We start from the raw sequence: 23,346 nt of genomic DNA on the forward strand, positions 1-23,346 counted from the left end.
AAGGACGACTGGACTGTTACCAAGATTGTCTATTCTAGCTTCGTGCTCTCTTTCCATGGCCACGAGGATGGCATCGATGGGATCGTACTGACATACGAGACAGTGTGGCACCGCGGTCGAACAAAATCAGTACCAGATTCCCCCTAAACTATGGTCACTTCTCCTTGCGGTAAAGAAACGCTTGAGCTTGATCATGATGAGAGAGGTTGCTGGACGGCTGTCCCTGTGTGTTTAGTTACACGTGGTGACAGCTGCTATCCTTTCCTGAAAAACAATACCATACATAGAATACACTCACACAGCAGAGACGGTCAACTTACATATTTCTCCACGAAATGGCTCATGTTGTGGATGGATGCCCCTCATGGGCTTTCGATCAATCGTCGTAGGACCGGTGCACCATTTATAGTTGCTACACCGTTCTCCTCCTCCTCGCATTGCGACGCTGTCGTGCGTACTTTGCCAACCCCGCCTTCTGTCTTTCGCGCCTTTTTTCTTTGCGATGTCACGTATGACAAGGATCCGTAATTCATCTCAGCGTCGCGGGTTACGACGAGTAGCTCCTTGGGGTAGAAAGATCCGTCCACTTCCTTGCCCCGGTAATCTTCCAGATGCACGACAGGAGGGGAGGTGTCTCTCAAGCGGGAAACAGTGAAAATCTGAGGAGACCAACTCCCTTCCGAGCTCTTTTGAAAACCTTCCCTGTGTAGTAGGACCCTCCCTTTATACCCCAATTTGAGCTTCTTTTTCATAGAGGGTATGACAGGCTTCCCATTTATTTTATTGAAGAGCTCCAATTTGGTTTCGGGCGTGACTTCGGATGGGCTGATGCCCAACGTCCTATGTTTGGTGTTGTGGTAGTCGCGCACGATCTTGGGAAGCACGGAAACGAAGTGGTATTTTCCGGTTACTCTAAAATAATGAAATATTCTGTCGTGTAATGTCCTTGTGACCCGTTCTGCCTGTGATGCTTTCGTTACTGGAGAGAAGGTGGAATACATGAAGACCTTCTTTCGTGCTAGGTGCTTCTTGAAGGTCTCCTTGTACAATTCCCCTCCTCTGTCGCAAAAGATGCGTATAGACGCGTTACCTTCCCAGAAAAGTCTTATCGTGGCCCTTTTCATTTCGGCAGGGCGTTTTGTCTTTAGCAGAAGGGTGCGCAGAAAACGGCAGAGGGAATCGATCGCCACGAGAATGTAGCGGTAGCCACCGTTGAACCTCTTGTATTTTGAAAAGTCTGTGAGATCCATTTGCCACACGTAGTTGATCTTGAGCGCGATGATGCGTCTTCTATTAAACTTTCTTCTCACCGGATGGTGTAGTGTGTAGGCATCCAGCTTTTTGAGAATGGCGAGAGCCTTCTTTTTACTCAAGTGACGCACTTTTCTATAGCAGTCCACTCCCCCCAAACCACGCTCTAGTTTCTCATATCCCTTTATAGGTCGTCCGTGCAATTGAGGCTTGTTGCTGCTGAGGCTCGCGAGATTTGGGCACAGAAATCAAGCGCAATAGTTTCGAGACTTTGGGTAACCCTGAAGGTTTCTTTCCCGTCTTACACTACCACAAATAATTGAGGAGTTCGTAAACGTAGGAGTGCCTGATGGGCTTGCCCGACACGGAGACACAACCCTCGCGATCCCAGGAAATAACCTTCTTTATTTCCGAGACGACCCTTTCCGCTTCCCCTTCGTCCAGCTCTGGAGAGAGGAGCGAATGGTCAAAGTCATTTGTAGCGTCGGACGCCTTGTTTTTATTGTCATAGGGATTGAATCTGTACTGCTTGAGAATGCGATACACTGCCTGCAGTATCAGTTTCGCTTTGACGTCGTCACTCTCCTTCGAGGAAAGAATGTTTACGATGGAGCCGGTCACTTCAATTCACTTGGCCATTGGCGAAAAGGTTCAACACGGCGGGAAGCAGGAGAGGAACCACCGACAAAGGCACGCCTTGCTCTTGCTGCTGAGACAGACAGCTCTTCAAACGTTTCGGTTTCTTGTGAATCTTTTTGTAGGCGCGTCCAGGTAAGAAACGTTTGCGCTTCTTCAAACGCGCGAACGTGTCTGGAGCTAGCGCCACCTTTCCGTTAAGACAAATTTTCGAGAGGTGTTTCATGTCGGGCGAGGAAGAATGCCTCAAGACATCGCGACGGCGTGGAGGGGGTACAATAGAGAGCACTTTGAGTAAAGTGAAGTGAGGGCGGAGATTCGTTTCGGAGAGTAGATATAATGACGTTCTCTAGGTCTAGGAAAGATATTGCTACGCAACCGATGATCCTTGTGCGTATAGCTTAAACGTATAGTAAGGTTTAGCTCAGCACCTGCACGGGACTTGACCGCAGCCTCAAGTGTTTTTTAATCCTCTGTAACAAGATCTTGTGGACTACATGGCCCATACGCATTTCCAAGCATGGCAATTGCATATTGAAATTCTTTACTATAAGTAACTAGAAGCTAGTTCTTTTTACGTTTTACGTCATTATTGCTGACAGAATTATTCTAACAGAAAATTCAAGTACGCAAAGCTTTTGTGCCTTTTTGTGTGTTATTTTTTCGCACCCTCAATCCTTTCTAGCGAGAATTTGTACTTTATCCTCACCACCTTCTTTGTCCCCTTTCTCTAATGTACATCAGTATATATCTGTACCAAGTGTGTGTGTGTGTGTGTGTGTCTGTATCGTACCTGATGAAGAAAGGACAGACTCTATTTGAAAGCTTGTGTTTTAGAAAAATAAATTATTTAAATGTCTCAGTCTCTTTAAATACTTACCTTATTCACTTGCGACTGCTAGAGTTGCGCAATTTTTCCTGTTGGTTTCCACTCTATGCTCTGCAACACGGCAGTGAGTTCTGATAACCCTACCTGTGTCGCGAGAGGGAGTCTGCAACCTGTCTGGTAGGTGTTATATGAAAGATCACTTTAATATTAATGAGCCCAAGTAACCAGAGAACCTGGTCAACAGCAAATAGTACAAGGTGTCATTTGAATCCGTGAAAACATAAGAGGCTATGAATTCACACCTTGGCTGCACTGACCCCACTGAAATGGATTGTGCCAGCCAGCCAGATGTTCCCTGCAGCCATCTTGTTCAACTCTGGCTGATGTTTCCAAGATAAATTGTGTTCACTTGTGCACTCAGCTTTTGCGGTGAGAAGCGTGACACGAACATCTGTGCCCACTTTGTGCGATGCACCGAAAGTCCATTTCTCAAACAGTTTTAACAGTGGAGTTCTGAATTTGATGCACTTCTGGTGTGGTGAAGCAGAGGGCACATCACTGCAAAGTAGAAGAGCTTTTAGTATATGCAAACCTATATCAGCAGGCTATGTACCATTCAAGCTGTTTACTCAACCGCTGGTTCCACCAATGGCGAATGTATTGTCATATCATGCACCTCGAAGGAATGCAGAAGTTAAAATGTTAAAGAAAACGAGCTTGACCCACCTGTGAGCATGAGGGTGTATGGACAATAGGAGTTGAAATCATCACTGGCAAAAGACTGAGAGGTGCTCACGTTTTTCGTTTTTTTGTCAGCCACGATGGAAGCCTGTGTCGTCGATATAAACAAATAATACGGTCAGTATCTATAGCGCACAATTTATCTTATGCTTATATTCTGCGAGAGCTCAATGCTCCCCAATGGAAGGGGGATGTTCCGTTTGGTACATTACGGAGCGTAGGCTCACAAAAATTAATCTGAATTTGATATGAACTATACATTCCTGTTATGTCCTGTGTATCGGTAAATACATACCTCTTGTGCACTGGTGTTCGCATCGTCAGATATCTCAAAGAGGAACACTGGTGTCGGAAATGTGGTCCGTTTGAGAGTTTTCGACAGTCCGCTGCTACCATTGCGTACGACTCGTCAGAGAAATGGGTTGAGCAAATACGGCGTGGACGAATGTCTTGACCAAGCGCTTGCAATTTCCTGTTTGAGAACAATTGCTTGTTTCCGTGCATTATCCGTTGGAATCTTGCGGTACGCAACGTCCCTTGTCGAAAGAGCACACATGGGTGTATCCCCGAACTGCAGTTCCTCTAAGTTAAAGAATTAGCAACCCTTGATCTTGGTTCAGTTAACCAGAGTTGGTGAAACCGGGCCTACGGAAGTCACCGAAGCTCATCACATCACCAACCAAAGTTTGTAAAAATAATTGAATGCTAGCATGAACTCTAGGCAACCAATGATGAGAAATTGTGAGTAGCATTTTAGCTACTGCATATGTAGCTGCAGCATAATTACAACTAATGACTAATTCAGAAAAAAATTGTAGTACAAAATTTGAAGCTACTCTACTGTATCTTCCTCTTCGCCCACATACCAGCATTCCTACGTTACACAGAACATGTAGTTATAAGAGTAGCTTAACCACCTTGCGGAAGTTGCGGATGCTGTTTAGTAACGTTATAAGAATTGTATTTAATCGTTCCAACAACAACTTTATTTTGAGATGAATGGAGAGTTCATCGCCAAGAGCGATACTGTACCCCGTAGCTGCTGGTGGTGTGAGGAAGGAAATAACGTCCTATGGAGTCCAAAATGGTCAAAAGATCTTTGAGGTTAGGCATTGGTGTGCTCGGTTTTCAATTGCTCGGCCAAGCAATTTTAGAGAGAGGACGGGGGAGTCCAGGTTATTAAGAGATCCGAAATGGCAGTTTGGAAAGGTTGGTAGTGTGGGCAATGACGAAAAATATGTTCTAGGTCTTCTACAGCACCGCAGTGACAGCATCCGAGACGGTCAACTTGCCTCAAGTGGTAATGCCAGTCAGCTGTAAATCCCCCTTGAGTCGCATTCGATGAACTAATGCACCATCTTACGGAGACGTGTTTTGTGGCATCTAGAAACCAACCTATGGATCAACATTTCTCAGTATAGATGGGAGGAGAATGTCAGTTATCCATTCACAGGAAGCCAATTTGTACAATCCATTCATCTGTTGGACAAGGAAATCAGCTTTCTACATGACGAGTAGCAGCCCTTTGCTATATTTATCTGTGATCTAATTAGACACCTCTCTCCTATGACGGTGTTCTCGGCACAGTTTTACCTTGCTGAACCACTTTTCGCGGCTCTTATCAAACATAACATTCACGGTACTTCGTAGGCTGAAGCCGAGGAAGGCAAGAGACGTTTACGTGATGTTTACATAATTTCTATACGTTGCTCATCCTAGGCATTTTTCACTACCCGATTCCCTGTCCAAAACAGCTACGACTGCTGACACTTCACCCATGAATTCCTTAATGTGTTACACGCGTGTTAGCACACCAAGTCGTTACACGTCGGAAGAATACCTGACGAAATCGGCAGAAGAAAGATTTGCTTTATTAGATCGTGCAGTGATTATCCTTTTTAGGCAGCACATCCGCCACACCACTCCTCTCCGTCGTTATTCCATTTTCTCAGATAGCCTCGTTCAAAATGGTAGCCAAAGCGTTGTTTTAATAGTATTCATACGCGTAGTTACTTACGCCTATAACTTGATTAAATTAATGAATAATTGAGAGATACATGCTGAATATGACACAGAATTGCATAAAGACTCGTTATTCTGGAGTGTGACTCTCTTAAACACCGATTTTCTCACGTGAAACCATGCTTAACACTGGACTGCATATACTCAATGTGATTTACTTTGACAGCGTGGATTTCAAAGGGATAGATTTTGAAGGGTGGATTTCAAATGTTTTCTTATTAAGAGTGGATAACAGGGTACAGCAGTGCACGACGTGAGGCCTTGAGGCGCCAGAAGCCAGAGTGACCGTTAACCAAGTGAAAGAAAAGACGCGTTGCACACGGAACTATGCACGTGTTCTCAGAAGGCAGGGCCCGTATAACAGATGAAAAACAATACGCGTCAATACAGGCGTACCGGGTTGATACTCCGACCCAGAGGCTCAGTTTATCCGTCAAGACAAAATCTTATGTGTCAAAATATAAGAGTAAATCATGTTCCCCGAGCCACTTATGCATAAAACTCCGCCCTTTACGCTTACAGGGGGCGCGTTTACGGGTACTAGGAAAACACAGCTTGATGGATACGGCGTCAGCCATTTGGTCGAAACTTACGCTTAGTAAGGGTAAGATTGGACGTAAACGTAAATTTATCCCTTTCTTTCGCGAGAGTGTACGTCCCAGTTTCGGAGGTTTCCTTCTAGCGTACTTTTCTATGTAAAGGTTTTCTATGCGTAAAGATTTCTATGATCGGCGTCCCCATTCCCCATCAAGGATCCGGCGAGACCCCCGTCTATCATTATGGGGCCACAACACGAGTTCAACTACATGCCATATGAAACACGTACAGATATGATGCACGTACAACTTACGAACATCCTACCTCTCTACAGCCACCGTAAAGAGCTGCCGCAGTAGGAGCTCTCTCGTATGGGAAGCGGACCAGTATTGCACTGCTGCGTGGAGACCGTCGCTGTATTCTGCGACGCTTCGTTTAAAATTATGGAACATCTTGTGTATATAAGGCATACACACAGGTCTACAGAACGTGGGCTAGGCCGCCCTGCGCTCTCCCCAGATTCTGCCCTAAGCATCGACGACGTTAGGATGTGAGACACAGGAATCAGTTTGTTGAATGTGATATAAGAGTGGTTTAATCCATCCTGTTGGATTGAGGTAATTTTTGCATTGGCCAGTCCGGCCGCTGCGTCAATGCTCGACTCCTTGAGCATGCAACGTCTGTGGAACGAACTCCTTCTGGCCATCTGCCAGTGCACTGTAGGGATTGTTCATGTTCGCCAGGATTCAAAGATGCTAGAGTAATAGTTAAGAGTTCAGATAAAAGATAAATTTCTAGAGAATTCCACATTATACATGGCAACACGTGCATAAGTATACAGTGCTGGACGAAAGTTTACAAACACGCTCCAACGCATTTTTTCCGCACAGTGAAAGCCTAGCAGCGAATGGGGCCGTACGGGCCTACAGACATGTGCCTAGGTAACCCAGTCACCTGTTTGCAATTCCGTACTGTACCATACGCTGCTATAGTGTGTCACCCTGAGGTAGAAATCCGCTGGACCGTGTTGCATAAACTTTTGCCCAGAACTATTTCGTTAACTCAACTGCAACGAGATTTCATGAAAGATGAAAGTCACTGAAAAGGTTAGCCAGCTGTAGGAGTCGAACCCACATCTTCTGGATTGCCGGTTCAGGGCTCTACCAATTGAGCTAAGCTAACACGCCTTCTCAGCGACCTTCAGGGTGCGTCATCTGAAGGGACAAACCAGCCACTCTCTAACTCAACCTCCTTTCACAGATTTCATTGCTTCTTAAGATTACATGTAGGAATGCGTTCGTTATCCTCCACGTGCTACTACTGTGTTGTTGGTTGCTTGCCTTGTGTAATGTATATATTTGTCCCCTTCCATTAAACTTCTGCTAGTTGCGAGTCTGCAGGTCTCCTGTTGTTTATGTTTCAACCCGTTTGTCCGCGTCCCTTGCTGCAGTTCCACTCAACTATTTTCTTCAACTAACAACCCAGGTTCAACCCACTTGATTTCAGACACTCTGTGTTTTTCTTGACCTCTGTGTGATCACGCCTAGCCTTTTCCCAACCAAGAAACTGCCCCATACCCCATTTAAGGGCAGCATTATTGTTCCACTTTCAAAGCCGGGCTGTGTCTGTGAGTATTGTGTATTCAAGATGTACTGTAAGGTTATACCGCGCGCAAATTCCATTTGTTCTTCTGGTAGAGTCAAGTTGACTCCAGCAACCGGCAGACCTTCAAAGGGTGCTCGAGTACCTCGACCAGCAACGGAAGACAGTCAGCATGCTTATCACAGCATGGATAGGTGCAATCAGGTGAAGTCCTTCATGAAGGAGTCATTCATCTGTGAATCACCGCTTCGACGTGTGGCACGTTGGAAGAGATAATATCCCACACTTCCTTTGTAGTGCACACCATCATAACACACCTGTGCAGTCATGTTTGTGTATGTTGGTTGACAACATATTTCATATGGAAGAGCTACAGTTAGGGGCAAGATTTGCTGTTAACAGTGTTGAACACATTTGTAGCTTAAATGTGTAGATGTTTTTGCACATTTTTTAGCAATGTTAGCCTGAATAGCTATAATTATAATCTCTGCCTCTCACTGCCCAGGCTCCAGGAAAAGGATACACGCAGCAGCACTGGTGAAGCAACATCCGGTGCTACAAAAAAGGTGCCACAAACCACGTCTACTGGTTCCCACGGACAAGCAATTATAACGGGAAGCCGGTCCTGGTAAAATGACTCACGATACTATTGCGCAACATAGATATTTGGATAGTGGTGTGGCTTCACATATTCAAGAGCATCTAGGGCTTCATATAAGACGTACACATCCAGACATTAGAGAGCAGCTTTTAGTACATGAAGGTGATTTATAGTATTTCAAGCTGTCAGGGATTACTAAGCAATTGTCCTACATTCTTCACTTACAGAGACTGAAACATTCAAACGATTGGAGGAGATAGTGGGTGTACACCACCTTCTGAAGGACATATCGTCATTGTGAGCACAAGAAGTTTCTTTTTGTCTATATGCTGTTTCTGGGTGATGTATCTAAGATATGAGAGCACCACTTCGACCTTACCTCTGTGCCGCATATTGTATCTGCACATGGGGAATGCATGCGGGAAAACTACTGAAATGTAAAGTGTCATTCTTGCTTTACTGCCCAGCCGGGTTCTGTCTGTTTTAGGCACTCTAATAATGGTAATTTTCATGTCAGGCTATGTCCAGGAGCATACTGGCGCTATCCTCGATCTCTACACTCTAAATCAGGTAACGCATATGTAACGGTTAAGTACCGCTTGGACAGGAGGTACATTTTTTAAAAAATGTACCTCTTAAAATTAAGAGGTACATGCGCCCTCACATGCGGTACATGTAACGGATAGCGCGCAGCGATTTAGGCCTACCCGTCGGGGTGGTTCCCCTTCTCTACGATATATTAACAGCCCCAGGAAGCTACGCTGTACGATAAATATCAGAAACAAATACCTTTATTCGAAAATTACATCCATTTCAGGGGTGATGCTTGTCCATCGCGAGCGTGCATTGTCATGATGCGCAAACGCCGAACACATGGGCCACAACGTACATGGTTGAACGCTGACCACTGCATCTCTCCTTCACCATTGCAGCTGCTCTGTGGCAACGCTTCTTTATCTCTTCCACACCTTTGGATTGCTGTTCTTCCCCAACTTCCGTTTCTTCCGCAGAACGTAACACCAACCACAGTGGACGATTGACTCACCCATTTACGACATCGCCTGGACGTAACCTAGGAGAAAATACAATGTAAAAAAAATGCAACAACCGAAATAGCTTGCCTGAAAAACATGCCTACTTGCTTCTGTAATCCAGGTGTAAAGTGCAATCTAGGCTCCTCTAGTTCACGCATCAACGTTCGTGCATGAAACACAAAGTTCGTTGTCTCCATCCCTCAGTCGTTGTGCCCAGCCTGCCGGTGATCAGGACTACTGGGAATCAGAGCGAAGATGAAAGAAAATGCGTCCTACAGACGAATAATTACTTCATAGATATAATACGCACCTTAAATGACTCCAATCTTGAAAGCGTCAAACGAATTTCTTCGAAGACCGAGCAGTACTCGTCCTCGCTCTCCGACCTTTCAAAACAAACTGATTTGCAGCGGTTCCAAGAAACGCATTCTTCCCAAACTTGCGATCCCTCACAGTCACGGGTTCTAGTTATTGCACTTCTTTGACAGAATGATAGTGCTCATCTATTACGGCACTGGTGCATAAAGGAATTTATTGACTGGTATTCGGAATCACACGAAATATTTTTGCAGCGCATGGATATCGTGACAAGGCGTTCGTACTCATGCGCCGGAAACACGCGGTACACATGAGGTACAGCTGCTACAGATCGCGCTTAAAAGTACCTAGCCGGTACGGATGGGTCTCGGAGCCCTTGTACCGTTTGAATTTCGCAGTGGTCGCGAATTGTACCTGCTGGTTGAGGACTATACCTCATGAATACCGCTTGGCCCAAGTGCGGGTCCTCTTTCATGCGGTACATATCGGGTGCCGGATTTAGAGTGTATCTACGGTGGCTGTTCATGAGACCCTGAGCAGAAGGAAGAGGTTACACAAGCTCACCACAAGAGATAGTGTGAATGAGTCACTCAAACGCTGACAACTCTGCAAGGCATTTAATGCAAGTGGACAACAGAAGGGCTTCACTGAATGCGTACAAGCAAGTGGGTGAGGTTCTGGTACAAGGAGTCTCATACGTAGGATTTTTGGTTTTCGGTATCTCGTTCGCCATTAATCGGTGACTTCTGTAGCAGTATAGGGGTGGGGAAACAAAGATGAGTTTTCTGTGTACACGGTAAAATATATTCCAGGTTCTTTAGCTACTGGAACTCTATGAAGTGTCAGGAAAGGACTAAAAGGGTTGTGACGCTTTCACAGATGTGGTTCGTTATATCATGGGTACATGTATTCCACACCATAATACTGATAAAAATATTTTTTACGTGTCATACTTCACGAGATAAAAGCCCACGAACTGATGTCACAGACATCAGGGCGACAGCCAATCCCATTGGTAGCCGTAACAGCTGTGACATCAGAGCTGCGTGAGTTTCGGTATTCATGGTGCCCATTTTCTATACTTCTATTCCAGTCTCGGTGGTAAAACACACATTGGTACAAAGAAGTTTCTGTTACGTTTGTGTGGGATGATGATCTTGCAACCCCTCTCACTGATTAGTGGGAAAGACTCCATTGTGGCCATAAGACTGCACCGGGGTATGTCCACCTTGCAATGTACTTGTTCACCAGTGGTGGGCATTATGAAGGTCGGTCTGGCAATTCTATTATCTCTGTGTATTCAATAAAATTATGGTCGGTTCAATGTTACGTGCAAGACTACAGTATCTGTGGAATGTGTGGAAATGTGCGCTTATATATTAAGTGGCATGGCTGCTGAAACCAACGTCCAAATCCAGGCGGAATAATGACGTAGCCAAATGTTGTATGCAAGCAACTCATCTACTTAGTTTTTTTTATTTAGTGGTTGATTAATGACTACATGCATGACGACATAATGTTATGACTACATTGCTCTTGTGAACCAGCGGATGTGACATGCCAAAATATACCTTATACACGTAATTACATTTTCACTGTGCAATGTACTACACTGTTATTCGAAAAGTTCTCATGGTTCAAAGTTCTCATTCGAAAGTGTTCTCATGGAGGGAGTTTCCCATTTGTACTCCTTTCACGTCAGATTTACATCTCACAAAAGCAGAAAAAATGGCGCATCTACCCCTTCATTTGAGAGGAAGGCGTATAAGAGGTGTATGAACCTCGCGGAGAAGCGGTAACGCGTGAATCTTACTCCTTCTTACTAGACCTATGCGCCGATGCCACTTTGACCGGTGGCGGCGTAGAGCCGGTTTTGCCACTGGCGGCGGTCGCATCACGGGCGCGAGGGCATAAACGCGTTTAGCCGTCTACAAGCGTACGCAAGCGCTGGTGACCTGCGAGGTACCTCGCAGGCCACCAGCGCTTGCGTATACTGCCTAGACTACAGTCGAAACCACATCCTAAAAAGGTTCCACTTTTTATTTGAAAAAAAAAAAAGACTAACCGTGATAAATTTATCACAAACAGTACTTCGATCACATTTTGACTAGAACAAGCTGTGAAAGCCCGTAATATGTGCGCAGTAACATGGTTGCACACGCGTTGTACCCTCAGAGGGAATTTTTACAGAGGGCATAGTTGTCATGCACAAAAATCAACCCGGCCAGCGGGGGAAGAGGGGCAACGGCCGCCTTGCTCCCTTCGCGGTGCCCATAGGGGGCGCCGGGCAACCTAATACCGTCACGAATGAATGGAAACAACGACAATAATAATGACAGTATAAGAGCCGCAATACGCGAGCGTTTTCTACACGCCTCCTTTTACCAATGTTCGCTCGTTTAGTTCTTATCAACAGAGAACAACGACACGCGCTTCAAAAACGGAGATCCAGTCTCTGATGCCATGACAGTTCAATACTCGCGAGGCCAAGACTTCCAGAAGTGCGCGAAATCACTTTGAGCTTCCCGCTCCGCAGCGGAACCGATCGGAACGCGCACGGGATATCGGCGCGCCGAGGTAGCGCCAGCGGCAGCGTGCGGAGAAAAGGCGGCGGCTAGCGCGGCGGCGCACAGGTCTACTTCTTAGGGCCAGTTCTCACTTGGGGACGCCCGACGCGGCGTCGTGAGCGGGCGGCGGAAATAGACGCGCATTTCCGGAGTCGGGAGAAGAGAGGCGTCGAGCCAAAAAAACTGCCATGCCGACCTTCTTTGACGACGTCGGCGAGAGCTGCCGAGAACGACAGCTGGCGACCAATTAGGTGACACAGAAAGGCCACGCCTTCTGATTTTTCGTCTGCTTTGGACGACGGAATGCCACTGTGGTGGGAACATGAAAATCGTGCGCGTTGACGGGGCGGCGGAAATGCGCCTCTACTTCCGCCGCCCGCTCACGACGCCACGTCGGGCGTCGCCAAGTGAGAACTGGCCCTTATACCTTCTCTCCTCGACCGCTCCGCCGCCGTGCACTTTCATCCGCGCATGTAGGGCACATAGTTCCCAATATTTTTAAGCGTTTCACATTAAATCTCAAATATACATTTCCGTAATGATATAAAATAGGTGAACTGTGTCTCTCGTTAGTCGTAAGGGCCGGGTCCCATAGCTTTATACGAGCAGCAGCTGCAAAGCAGCAGCGGTGCAGCAGCAGCAACATGGCAACATGGAAGCAGATCAGTTTTCTGCTGCCGCGGCTCTACTGCTAGAGGCGTCCCATAGCTTCGTCTTGAATTAGCGGCAGCAGCGGCGTAGCAAGCCCAAAACATGTTGGCAACTACGGCATTGTTTACGTTACGAACATTCTGAAGGCGTACGCAGTAGCTAAGCCTTTTAGTACACACACGTAGGAATGCAATTCTAGGTGAAAGGCTGACATATGTGAGATATATTATGCATCTGTAGCTCACAAGTGTACTGTGAAATGATTGTGGTGGTGATCTGAGCCTCATATTACCTAAGTGAGTCTTCGTTGATATGGAGGAGTTTCGTGACATTCAACGTAGGTTCCTTTCGCACTGCTGTGCAGAACAGCCTCTGCTGCGGTTGTGCGGAGACTCTTCTACGGGATTTTGTCGTATAAATATCGTCTAGTTACTAGTATTCGATATTTTGATTTATTGTGACTGTCAAATGAGTACGTTGCTGTTAGTGAAATAAAGCTGTCTAACGAAAACTAAGGCCTATTGTGCTAGTTATCACTAGTTTCTGCCTGTTTTCATAACGTAACGAGTTTATTGTCTATCTCTACCGAACCTTTTTGTAGCCTGAACATTGTCTATCTCTATCGAACCCTTTTCAAGGGTCAGTTTCATATACAACTTCGCAAGTCGTCGATCCCCACAGTAAATGTGGTTGGCATGGTTTTCACGCAGGATCGAAGTGGAAGCAATTTGCCAGAACCTTATCGGGTCACGGGTAATCAAGTACTTACCAGAAAACAAGCGAACATGTTATCTGCAATTCTGGCACAACACATGTTTCACACAAGTTTTGTCGAACACTTTATTAGCTGCAAATAGTAAACTAGATGGACTGATTTATGTCCTGAAAGCGCACTTCATGCGGTACCGATGGTTGAACACTCACTCCATACCACTGGTCATCACAAGCGTGTTAAGTTCTTCAGGAACAAATAAAAAAACAACCAGACACAAACCTTCAGCCGTCACTGCCCTGCTAACCATAAACACCGTCGAATGAAAACAACGCCAACGAACCACCTGATTCGATTGCGAGACCGGCTGCTCAGGCTGCAGAGCAACAGGGCTGCACAGCAACCAAAAGTTCGGTTACGGGAGCAGCAGGGAATTTCTGCAGCTCGGCAGCGCTGCTGCTCTCGCCCAGTGCTATGGGACCGCTGGTGCCGCTGCAGCTCCGCTCCCAGTAAACCACTAATATCCCCAGGATATCCTTACAAGGTCGCGAACGTCCTGGATATCTGGACGTCCATGCAATATCTGTGGGATGTCCCAGAACGACATTCACGTTTTTATTTTATCGAGTAAATCACAGATGTCCTAGGTACGTCTGCATGATATCGCGCTTTGGACATTTGAATGGAGGAAAAGCCTGGAGATCCCTTGGATACCCACGAAATATCCAGTACACGAGATTTTGGGCACTGGTTGAACGTCACAGGAACGTCGCCAGGACGTTGAGTGAAGATATGCAAATAAATGTGAAGTTTGTGACATCTTGCTCCGACAGCCATATTTTTGTTGTGGTGAGAGCAAGCAAAAACTTCTGTAAACGTTAACTGGATGGGAGGAACATGCCAAATCGTTATATAGTTTTATCGTTCGCGTGCTGCTAGCCGTGAAAGTATTTATCTCTATTCGTAACGATCGTCAAGCAACAGTGGAATTTGATCACTTTTATAGCTCCATTCAGCAGCTATTCCCATTATAGACAATAGCTTGAATTAGAAACACAGTATCTAGCATGAAGGAATGTGAGAAACGTTATTGGTTATACCATGTCTCTGCAGATTCACGGGTTAATTGCAAAGAAGCATCTCCTCACCGTTACAGGTGTATCACGGCCCAAATACGTAACGAACTTGCCCCAACAGCCTTTATTTCAGTATAAGCTCTGGGCATTTTGTCAGCATAAACTGTTGTGAATGCTCTGGTCTCCCTTCAAATTCGCGTATGCGGTGGAGGGGACAAAAACGGAGCCTGCTCTTCTTTTTAGAGTGGAAGCATGTGTGGTATCGTGGTCAGCCTTGGTGGACTGTGCGCCAGGGTTTGGTCAAACGCTGGCGGGGCTTACTACATTCCCTGAATTTTTTACCTGTTGTTGATGTTCGAGGCATTTATTTCAACACACACACACATACGATTTAACATTGTACATAATACATATGCAAATACATATATATTTACATACATATCAGAGTGGTGTTGTCATGTCAGATATGTATAAACTAAAAGCAAGTGCATGTTTGGACCTGCTTGCATGATGTCCCACGTACGTCCATATATCCTAAAAAGACGTTCCTGGAATATTCGGAGGATCTACAAATGACAAAGAAGTGCTAGTCCACAGAACGTCTCGGGGATGTAAATGGGCTCTGTGGCAAAGTCCGTGGGATATCCCAACGTCCGAAATGGGATATCCTACAGACGTTTTCTGGATATATATGGTTTGCTGGGCTGCTGTTGCTCTGCTGCTGCAGCTCAAATCTAGGCTATGGGACCCCGCCTTAAGTCGTCATTGTTACGTATGTTGTAGGTGGCGTCCTCTTCATATGGCCTTGTGGCGCCCTTTCTTGGTGTCGCTTTTCAGTGTCATTGCCATTCCTGGGAAATCTGTTTAAAAGGACTGTGCAATCCATGTTCAGGGACATTAAACTGGATGTTAAGCCCACGTCACGACAACGTCTGTTACAGAACATAACATGGTGTCAGAAGTGGTCCGGGACACAGGAATTTTTGGCGGGAAAGTGAGTTGGACCTTTTACAAATGTCTAACATATTTGTGCAACCACCATCGCATTTCGTCCCTACTGATAATCCGGCTCAGCCGTGGGAAGAATGGAAAACTTCTTATCAGTTATACGAAGCCGCCTGTCAGTACTCCGATCAGCCAGACAATGTTCGAAGCGCCCTGCTACTTCATTCATTAGGGCCTACGGCAAGAAATATCTACAAGACTTTTGCGCCTCAGCCAGCAACAGAAGAAACTGACTCGGCGAAAAAAGACACAACAGAAGAAAATGTCTCGACGAAAAAAGGCGCAACGGAAAGAAGTGTCCCGGATTCCGTGAAATACATCCTGGGAAAGTTCTACGAACTTTATTTGCCATACAAAAATGTGACACATGCCACGGCTGTCTTCAACATGATGGCCCAGCGGGAAGGTCAATCTATCGACGAATATGAAACGAAGCTTCAGCTGCAGGCGCAAAGGTGTGATTTTGGAGACAAAACAAGTCGACTGATCGGAGACAGGATTTTACAGTTCTGCAAGGCAGCTGAAATATCCAAGAAACATATGCGCGATGTAGACAATATGGGCCCGGAAGCATCGGTCAGCGCATTACATGAGCAACAATGGCAACAAGGACGGAGCGCACAGCATCAAGGTCACGCACATACAGGTGAACGCCAGTTAGTTAAACAAGACCGCTTTCTTCCTTTACCGCAAATTCCTGGGTTGCAGACGCAGCCTTATCGGTTTCTTCAGAACCGCCCACCTCCGCAGCCCTCCGGCAGACAGTGTGCAGCTTCATGTTCGCGGTGTGGTTTGCATCATCGTCCACAGCACTGCCCCGCATATGGGATGCACTGTCTTTCATGCGGAAAGTTCGGACATTTCGCTAGAATGTGTCGCCAAAGGATGCTCCCAGGAGCGCGCCGCACCGATATGCTGGACACTGCTACGCCGGATGGGATAACCACGGACAACGAAACGCTACTGGGTGAGCTCACTATTGACACCTCGTCCCGTTCAAGCTCATCTCAATGGCTACAGAATGTTCAAATTCAGGATCGCACTATTGAATTTAAACTTGACACTGGTGCTGATGTAAATGTGTTACCCTACACCGTTATTGAATCTTGTTCACGCAAACCTGTGATCGAGGCAACAGAGATTAAGGTGCAAACATTTAGGAGAGAGCCTCTACCTATTGTTGGAAAATGCCAGTTGAACTGTGCCATTAATGGAAAGAACTGTCAGCTAGAATTTGTGGTAGTACGAATGAACGTGAGTGCAATTCTTGGGAAACGAGCCTGTGAGGAGTTGAATCTGATGAAACGAGTTAGACAAGTGCAGAGTACTACTAGCAGCAACGAAAAGTTCCACTCTATTCTTGCGGAATTTCCTGACGTATTCTAGGGAATTGGTTGTTTGCCCGGAACATACAGCATATCGTTAAAGGAGGGAGTAACTCCCAGTGTGTCCGCTCCCTGGAAAATCCCGTTGGCTTTGGAAGCCAGTGTCAAACGAGAACTGGAATCCATGGAAAGTAATGGAGTCATAACAAAAGTAACGGAGTCAACAGACTAGGTCCACCCTATTGTAGTTGTGCCCATAAGAACATAACTGTTCGCGTTTGTTTGGATCCTCGAAAGCTCAATGCAGCCATCAAACGTGAACATTATAAAATTCCGACGGAAGAAGAAATGTTAGCAAACCTTAGGGAATGTAAACTGTTCACTTTGTTTGACGCTAATCATGCGTTCTGGCACATCCCGTTGGACGCACAAAGCTCTTATTTGTGCACCTTTGCCACGCCGTGGGGGCGTTACAGAATTTTACGCTTACCATTTGGATTATCAAGTGCACCTGCAATTTTTCAACGCGCTATGGACGATGTCTTCCGTTGGCATAACGACATTCGTCCATACTTCGATGATATACTTCTGACCGCAAAGACTACGAATTAGCATCAGGATCAGCTTCGCAGAGTCCTCACCTTAGCCAGAAATTATAATCTGAAACTTGTAGGGACTTATCAAAGCCTTTGAGGCAGCAGCGCAGTGCAGCGCAAGAACTTGATAACCGCGCTATCAAGATTCCGGAGGTCGTCGCGGCCGATGTTGCTCGAATATTCTGGTTTACACACGTGCACTCGAAAGAGGGCGCGGAGGCAGAGGAACAGAGGATAAAAAGGCCCACACGGGTGTGTTTGAGGAATCCCCTCGGGAGCCACGGCCGGAACGGTTCCGGTAAGGTTTGCTGTGCGGCGTTGAGGAGGAGCTGGCCGCGGGTACAATGGTGAGGTCACCAATAAACCTTCTTTGCTGCTTAATAGTTATTGTGTAGTTCTTCCGGAGGGCGACTGGCTCGGGGAAGCCCCGAGAGTGGGACTGTTAGCCGGCCAAGGCCGGGACGGTGTTTTTCCCACAATTGGCGCCCGAACGTGTGGCCCGAGTCAGTGCGTTTGGAAGACCAAGTTTTACTCATGGCTTTTGGGTGTGCAGGTCGGACGGTAGGACCGGTGAGGTCTGTTCGACGCTTCGAAGCAGCTTATGTTCTTTTTATTTTTCCGTGGTCAGCTCCCCTCTCCCGATTGGTTGTAGGCCGCGACGCAGCTGCAACCTACGGAGCATGACCTGCAGTTCCCCAGTCCTGCTCTTCAGGGACGCCTGGTCTGGTCGCAGCAGTTCCTGCAGGGCTCAGGCGCTCGCTCGCATACGACGACGAGAGCACTAGGGCTGTAGTTTCGTTTTGACAGACTGGCAAAGCTGAAGCGTCGCAGGGTAAAGCTATCGCACTGCACAATCAGTTTTTGCAACCTACTTAGGAACGCGGAGTTGTGTGCATAACTTTGCACACGTTTCGGTCTTTATTTATTTGATTATCTTATTTATTTATTATTAGAATTATTATTCTTATTTCGTTTATTTTCTTATTTCATCAATATGTTTTATTGTATTTGAGAATAATTTAATATGTACACGTTGTGCAATTAATTTCGACAGTTATTCTCTTTTTTTCTTTTTTTTTCGCTTTATATAAGCCCATATTTAGCCCAGCCTTTATATAAGCCCTGGCTTCACAGCAAGGAACCTAACACTATCTGGCGTAGTCGCTGTAACATCCCAAGAAGATCCCACATTAATGCATCCCATTTCCAGCTCGAATCCAGCATTGAACTATTCTTGTTTTCGAATGGCAGTTGGATGGTTTCACAATGTAAATTCAACCTGCACTGACCCAGCATAGAAACTGCCTCGGCAGTCTTTTTTTTCTCTTCTTTTTCTAGGCTCATTCATATGTTTGCGTGCGAAATAGAGCTCCTCTATTGCAAGTCGTCAGTGTCCTTCAGTTTTCATTGTTTGACTCACATTGCAAAAAAAGGTGTTTTCAGTTTTGTACCTATCGGTGCCCAATTTCAGTGGCCGCTTTAATTATGCTGCGCAACTGTTTCAGAACCATTTGCTGTAACATGATTTTAAAGTTTTTCGTCTGCACTGGCACTTCGGAAAGGTGTAGGGCTCGAGACCGCTAACATATTTAAAAAATGCAAGGGCAGTATCGCCTTCATCATCCACCGCTTACGAGCGAATGATCGCCAAAGGGGTCGTGCACAATGCCACTACATATCATATTAAATGTCAGAGGACAAGTAATAAGATAGTTTGTCTGGACGGCGGGTTATATGCCGAGATTATTCACATTAGCTTTCACCAAGAGGGTCAGCAAACGGTAAGTTCACTGACACTTTTGAAATACAACAGTGTTCGAAACACACGTAACAATATGTTATGTTTCGCAGTGAGTAAGAATACCTTCACCTGTAGTGTTGGCATGTAGACGTATGCGCATGGCACTAAATGAGCAGTTTATGGTGACCAAGTTGCCAGACAAGATTGAATATGGGTGACGACTACCGTTGTGAAAAACTGTTTTTCCTTTCTTGGTAAAATTTCTTTCATTGCATGTATCATTCAAGTTTTTATTTGTATTAGTAGTGCGACAATCTTGAGATAACCATTGATGTATTTTCTAGCAGTTCCTTTTTTTCTGAGATAACGTAAGCTATAACCATCAATATTTCTTACATAATGTCATGTACCGTGTTTTTGAGATTTTCTTGTTTGAAGTATATACTTACAGCTGTCACATACAAGCGTACATTATTTGTATATGTTTTGCTATATGTTGTTGACACAAGTTTGTTCACCACTTGTAAACACAATGTGCAAAACTATGCATGGGTAGAGAGCATACTTCACTTGAGGCACTCCTTCGTATTTCTATATGCATGCTCCTGGGGAAAAGAATATTCTCTTTCACACTCGTGCAGTGCAAAAAAATATATGGATTTAAATGTAAGCAATTTAAAACTCGTCAGTTGCGTAGTTTGTGCCAATTCAAGTGTGTAGGAATTCAAAAATGTTCCGAATAGAAGATATTTTAAATTGAAATGATTGACTTCTGTATTCAGTGTACACCAACTTGCTCTATCCCTCAAATGTGTCTTTCATAATCTTCATCCTTTCATCTATGCATGGAGCAGCCCTATCCGCACAGCATGTTTGGTCACAGTAATTCAATTGACGCAGTGATCATGATGGTTCGATGCTAAACCAATTGCCCAATTCGTTCTTCTTCTGTGAAGGGGATCTTCATTGCATAACACGACGGCTAAGATAGCTCAAATTGGAAATCATTGTTTCTCACTGGCACCCAGTTAACTAATTACTTGATTTGGGTCTTGATTTCCTATTAATCTTCATCACAACACCTGTTAGAGCGCTAAAACATGAAGCTATCTTTCCCTCAACACTTCTCATTACTTCAATGAGAAATACCTGCGTTATTCACATTAAATGAATTGGGTGCCCAGTTCTCATTGAAAGTCATTGGTTCTCATTAAACAAATTAGATCCTGGTTCCCTGGAAGACTCCTTCTCCACAACATCCGTTAGAGAGCTCAACCATAAAGTGAGCTTTCCCGCAACACTTCTCATTACTTCAATGAGAAATACCGGCGTTATTCACATTAAATGGTGTCTCAGTTCTCATTGGACAAATTAGCTCCCGGTTCCCTGGAAGACTCCTTCACCACAACATCTGTTCGAGCGCTCAAACATAAAGTCAGCTTTCCCGCAACACTTCTCATTACTTCAATGAGAAATACCGGCGTTATTCACATTAAATGAATTGGGTGTCTCAGTTCTCATTGGACAAATTAGCTCCCGGTTCCCTGGAAGACTCCTTCACCACAACACCTGTTCAAGCGCTCAAACATAAAGTCAGCTTTCCCGTAACACTTCGCATTACTTCAATGAGAAATGCGTGCTATGTTTACATTAAATGAATTATACCCCTGTCAGACGTACTAATTTAGCGTCACTTTCAGCGAATACACTTGCAGTAAGTGTCATTCTTTCGGAGTCACACGACATCTTTTAGTGACACTAAATGCAAAGTACACTTACGATGAAGTGAGTTCGCCAAACTCACTTCACTTTGCCTGCGACTATCAAGTACGTAGCCTCCACGGCAGGGATTGTGTAACAAAAAGCTTATTTTTGGAAAAGGAAAGAAACAACCCAATCGGAATTTATTTTTGGACAAATTTGTTAAGACAGCGCTGATTTGTATAAGAAAGACGTAATGATTTTTGGCGTGATTTACCGGTACTCTCGTTCACAGACTGCCCAGTAGAGTTCGTAATCCACTTCGCGGCAGCCATATTTGTTGACATTGCACGGTGGTTAAGTGTTACCGGCGAAATCGCGAAATACTCGCAGTGAAGCACTGAATAATGGAAGACAACAAAGACAGGGCATCGTGGTCTGATATAGAAACCTATGCTATCAGAACATGGGAGGACCAAGCGAAACGCGAAAGTGTATGCTGACATCGCGGGCCAGTTGCACGCGCAAGACATAGTAAACACCACCAAAGAGGTGAAGAAGAAGATTGAAAATTTGTCAAATAAATATACTTGTATTGGTTCGCAACAATTATATTTATGACGTTCAATCGACTTCCACTGCGAAGAAAATCTTTATGAAATGTTTCCGGACGTAAGAAAAATGATTTTACCAAGAAAGCATGGCGCACTCCCCGATGTTAGGTGGGAGTTCAAGCTCGCCCATCGTCATCACCATGACTGCTTAGTGACACCTACTTATGCCGTGTAGCAGGAGCCTAGTGAAAGTGACATTACAGGACGGAGTGCACTTCAAATAAGTGACACTAAATTAGTACGTCTGACAGGGGTATTAGACGCATAAATTCTCATTGAAACTCACTGAAATTGATGCGGGCGCTTTATGAGATCGGCTGTACTTTTTCCAGCAGGGTATCTGGCTTGCCGTCGACGAGCTATGAGGGCTAAAAAATGTACAATTTTTGTCATACTTGCTGATTTGGTATTTTTTCTTCAGCGTCCCTTCAACGTTGCACCACTTTCACTTCGTACAGGTATACTACAGTGCCCAGACTTTAAGTGTGCTAGCTATGAGGGCTGTGACACGAATGGAATGGCATCAGTAAGGCTGAAAAGTCACGAGAAAAAATCACGTCGCGAAGACGGCGCCACCTTATCCCCTCTCTATCTGTGGACTGGTTGATCGTAGGAAGGTCCGGGAACCTGCTTTCGTCTTCACTGAAGTACGAAACTTTTTTCTTTCACTGCAATAAAAAAAAATGTCATCGGCGTACCTTGGTTGATTTAAAATGGAATTACCCAGTAGTTAATTGCAGTTGTGCTGTTGCACAGCAGTAGCTGTTGTGCAACAGTGCACCAATGTGCTCTACGTGTCAGGCATCTGGCTGTCAGTTGAGTGTTCATTCGCCTGGATCACACACAGGGAGGAGGGGAACAGCACAAGGTGGTAGTTTCTACACGAGCTGTTATTTTTGTTTGACGTGGTACACAATGTGGTTTTACCTCGAAAATGATAAGCAGCTAAGCACTAAATGCAACCAAAATATTTCCACATACAGTGAAAGTGGGGAGTGTCAGTCAGCGCAGTCAGCACATAGACGCACAGCTGGTTTCACCTTATGTGTAATCATTTTGGTTGTGTTTAGTGCTTGGAAACGTGGAAACGTCACCCACGGCTGCTCTCTATCTTGCATCGATCCTTCACGTAACACCCGAGGCAAGGAAACACGTAACTAACAGCCACATAGCGGACAAACAGCACATTGGTTCACTGCTTTGCACAAAAAATATGTAAACAGAAAGGAATCAATTTCGCAAAACTCATTAAGTGTGAACACGTTCTTCACAGGAGGTCTTTATGCACAAAACAGGTACCAAAGGCGCCCAAAATCAAATGAAAAATTTATAATGCCTATTTAATTAGTGAGAGTATGCAAATGAGCTGCTCATTTCTTAGCAAATGTCCCAAGGATCTTTCCAAAAAGGTTTTTTGATGGTGCCACCTATTCATGAATTATTCAACCGAGGGAACACAAAGCAACTCAATCAAACACCAAATGATTTATGTTACCTTGATAAACAAATGCTGCTTTCCCTCAGCAGCACTGCACAAGATCATCCCCCTCACAGATGCCTCCCGTCGCCACAACTCATCGATAGCTATAGAAATGTGAATAAGGCACTTACTGGTTCCAGTTTTGTGGGATAAAGGCACGTTTATCCAGGACATTTGTAGTGTCAGCTGTCAGAAAGCGTCTGCAGCCACAGAGTGAAGCAGATCCTTTAACAAGTCTGGTAAATGGAGGATTCCCTCTTGCATCCCAGCAGCTCGTCTTCAGGCACATGGATACAGTTACCCAGGT

At 45.2% G+C, this 23,346-nt stretch overlaps 1 protein-coding gene across 1 annotated transcript; it reads right to left on the reverse strand.

Moving 5' to 3' along the window:
• Window positions 1–362: 362 nt before the first annotated feature.
• Window positions 363–1,250, reverse strand: LOC135395846 (uncharacterized). Its single transcript, XM_064626935.1, has one exon. The coding sequence runs from the start codon at window positions 1,248–1,250 to the stop codon at window positions 363–365; it is 888 nt and encodes a 295-aa protein (XP_064483005.1).
• Between the last annotated feature and the right edge of the window lie 22,096 nt (window positions 1,251–23,346).

This window comes from Ornithodoros turicata, chromosome 5 (genome assembly GCF_037126465.1).
Source record: "Ornithodoros turicata isolate Travis chromosome 5, ASM3712646v1, whole genome shotgun sequence".
NCBI classification, from domain to species: Eukaryota; Metazoa; Arthropoda; class Arachnida; order Ixodida; family Argasidae; genus Ornithodoros; species Ornithodoros turicata.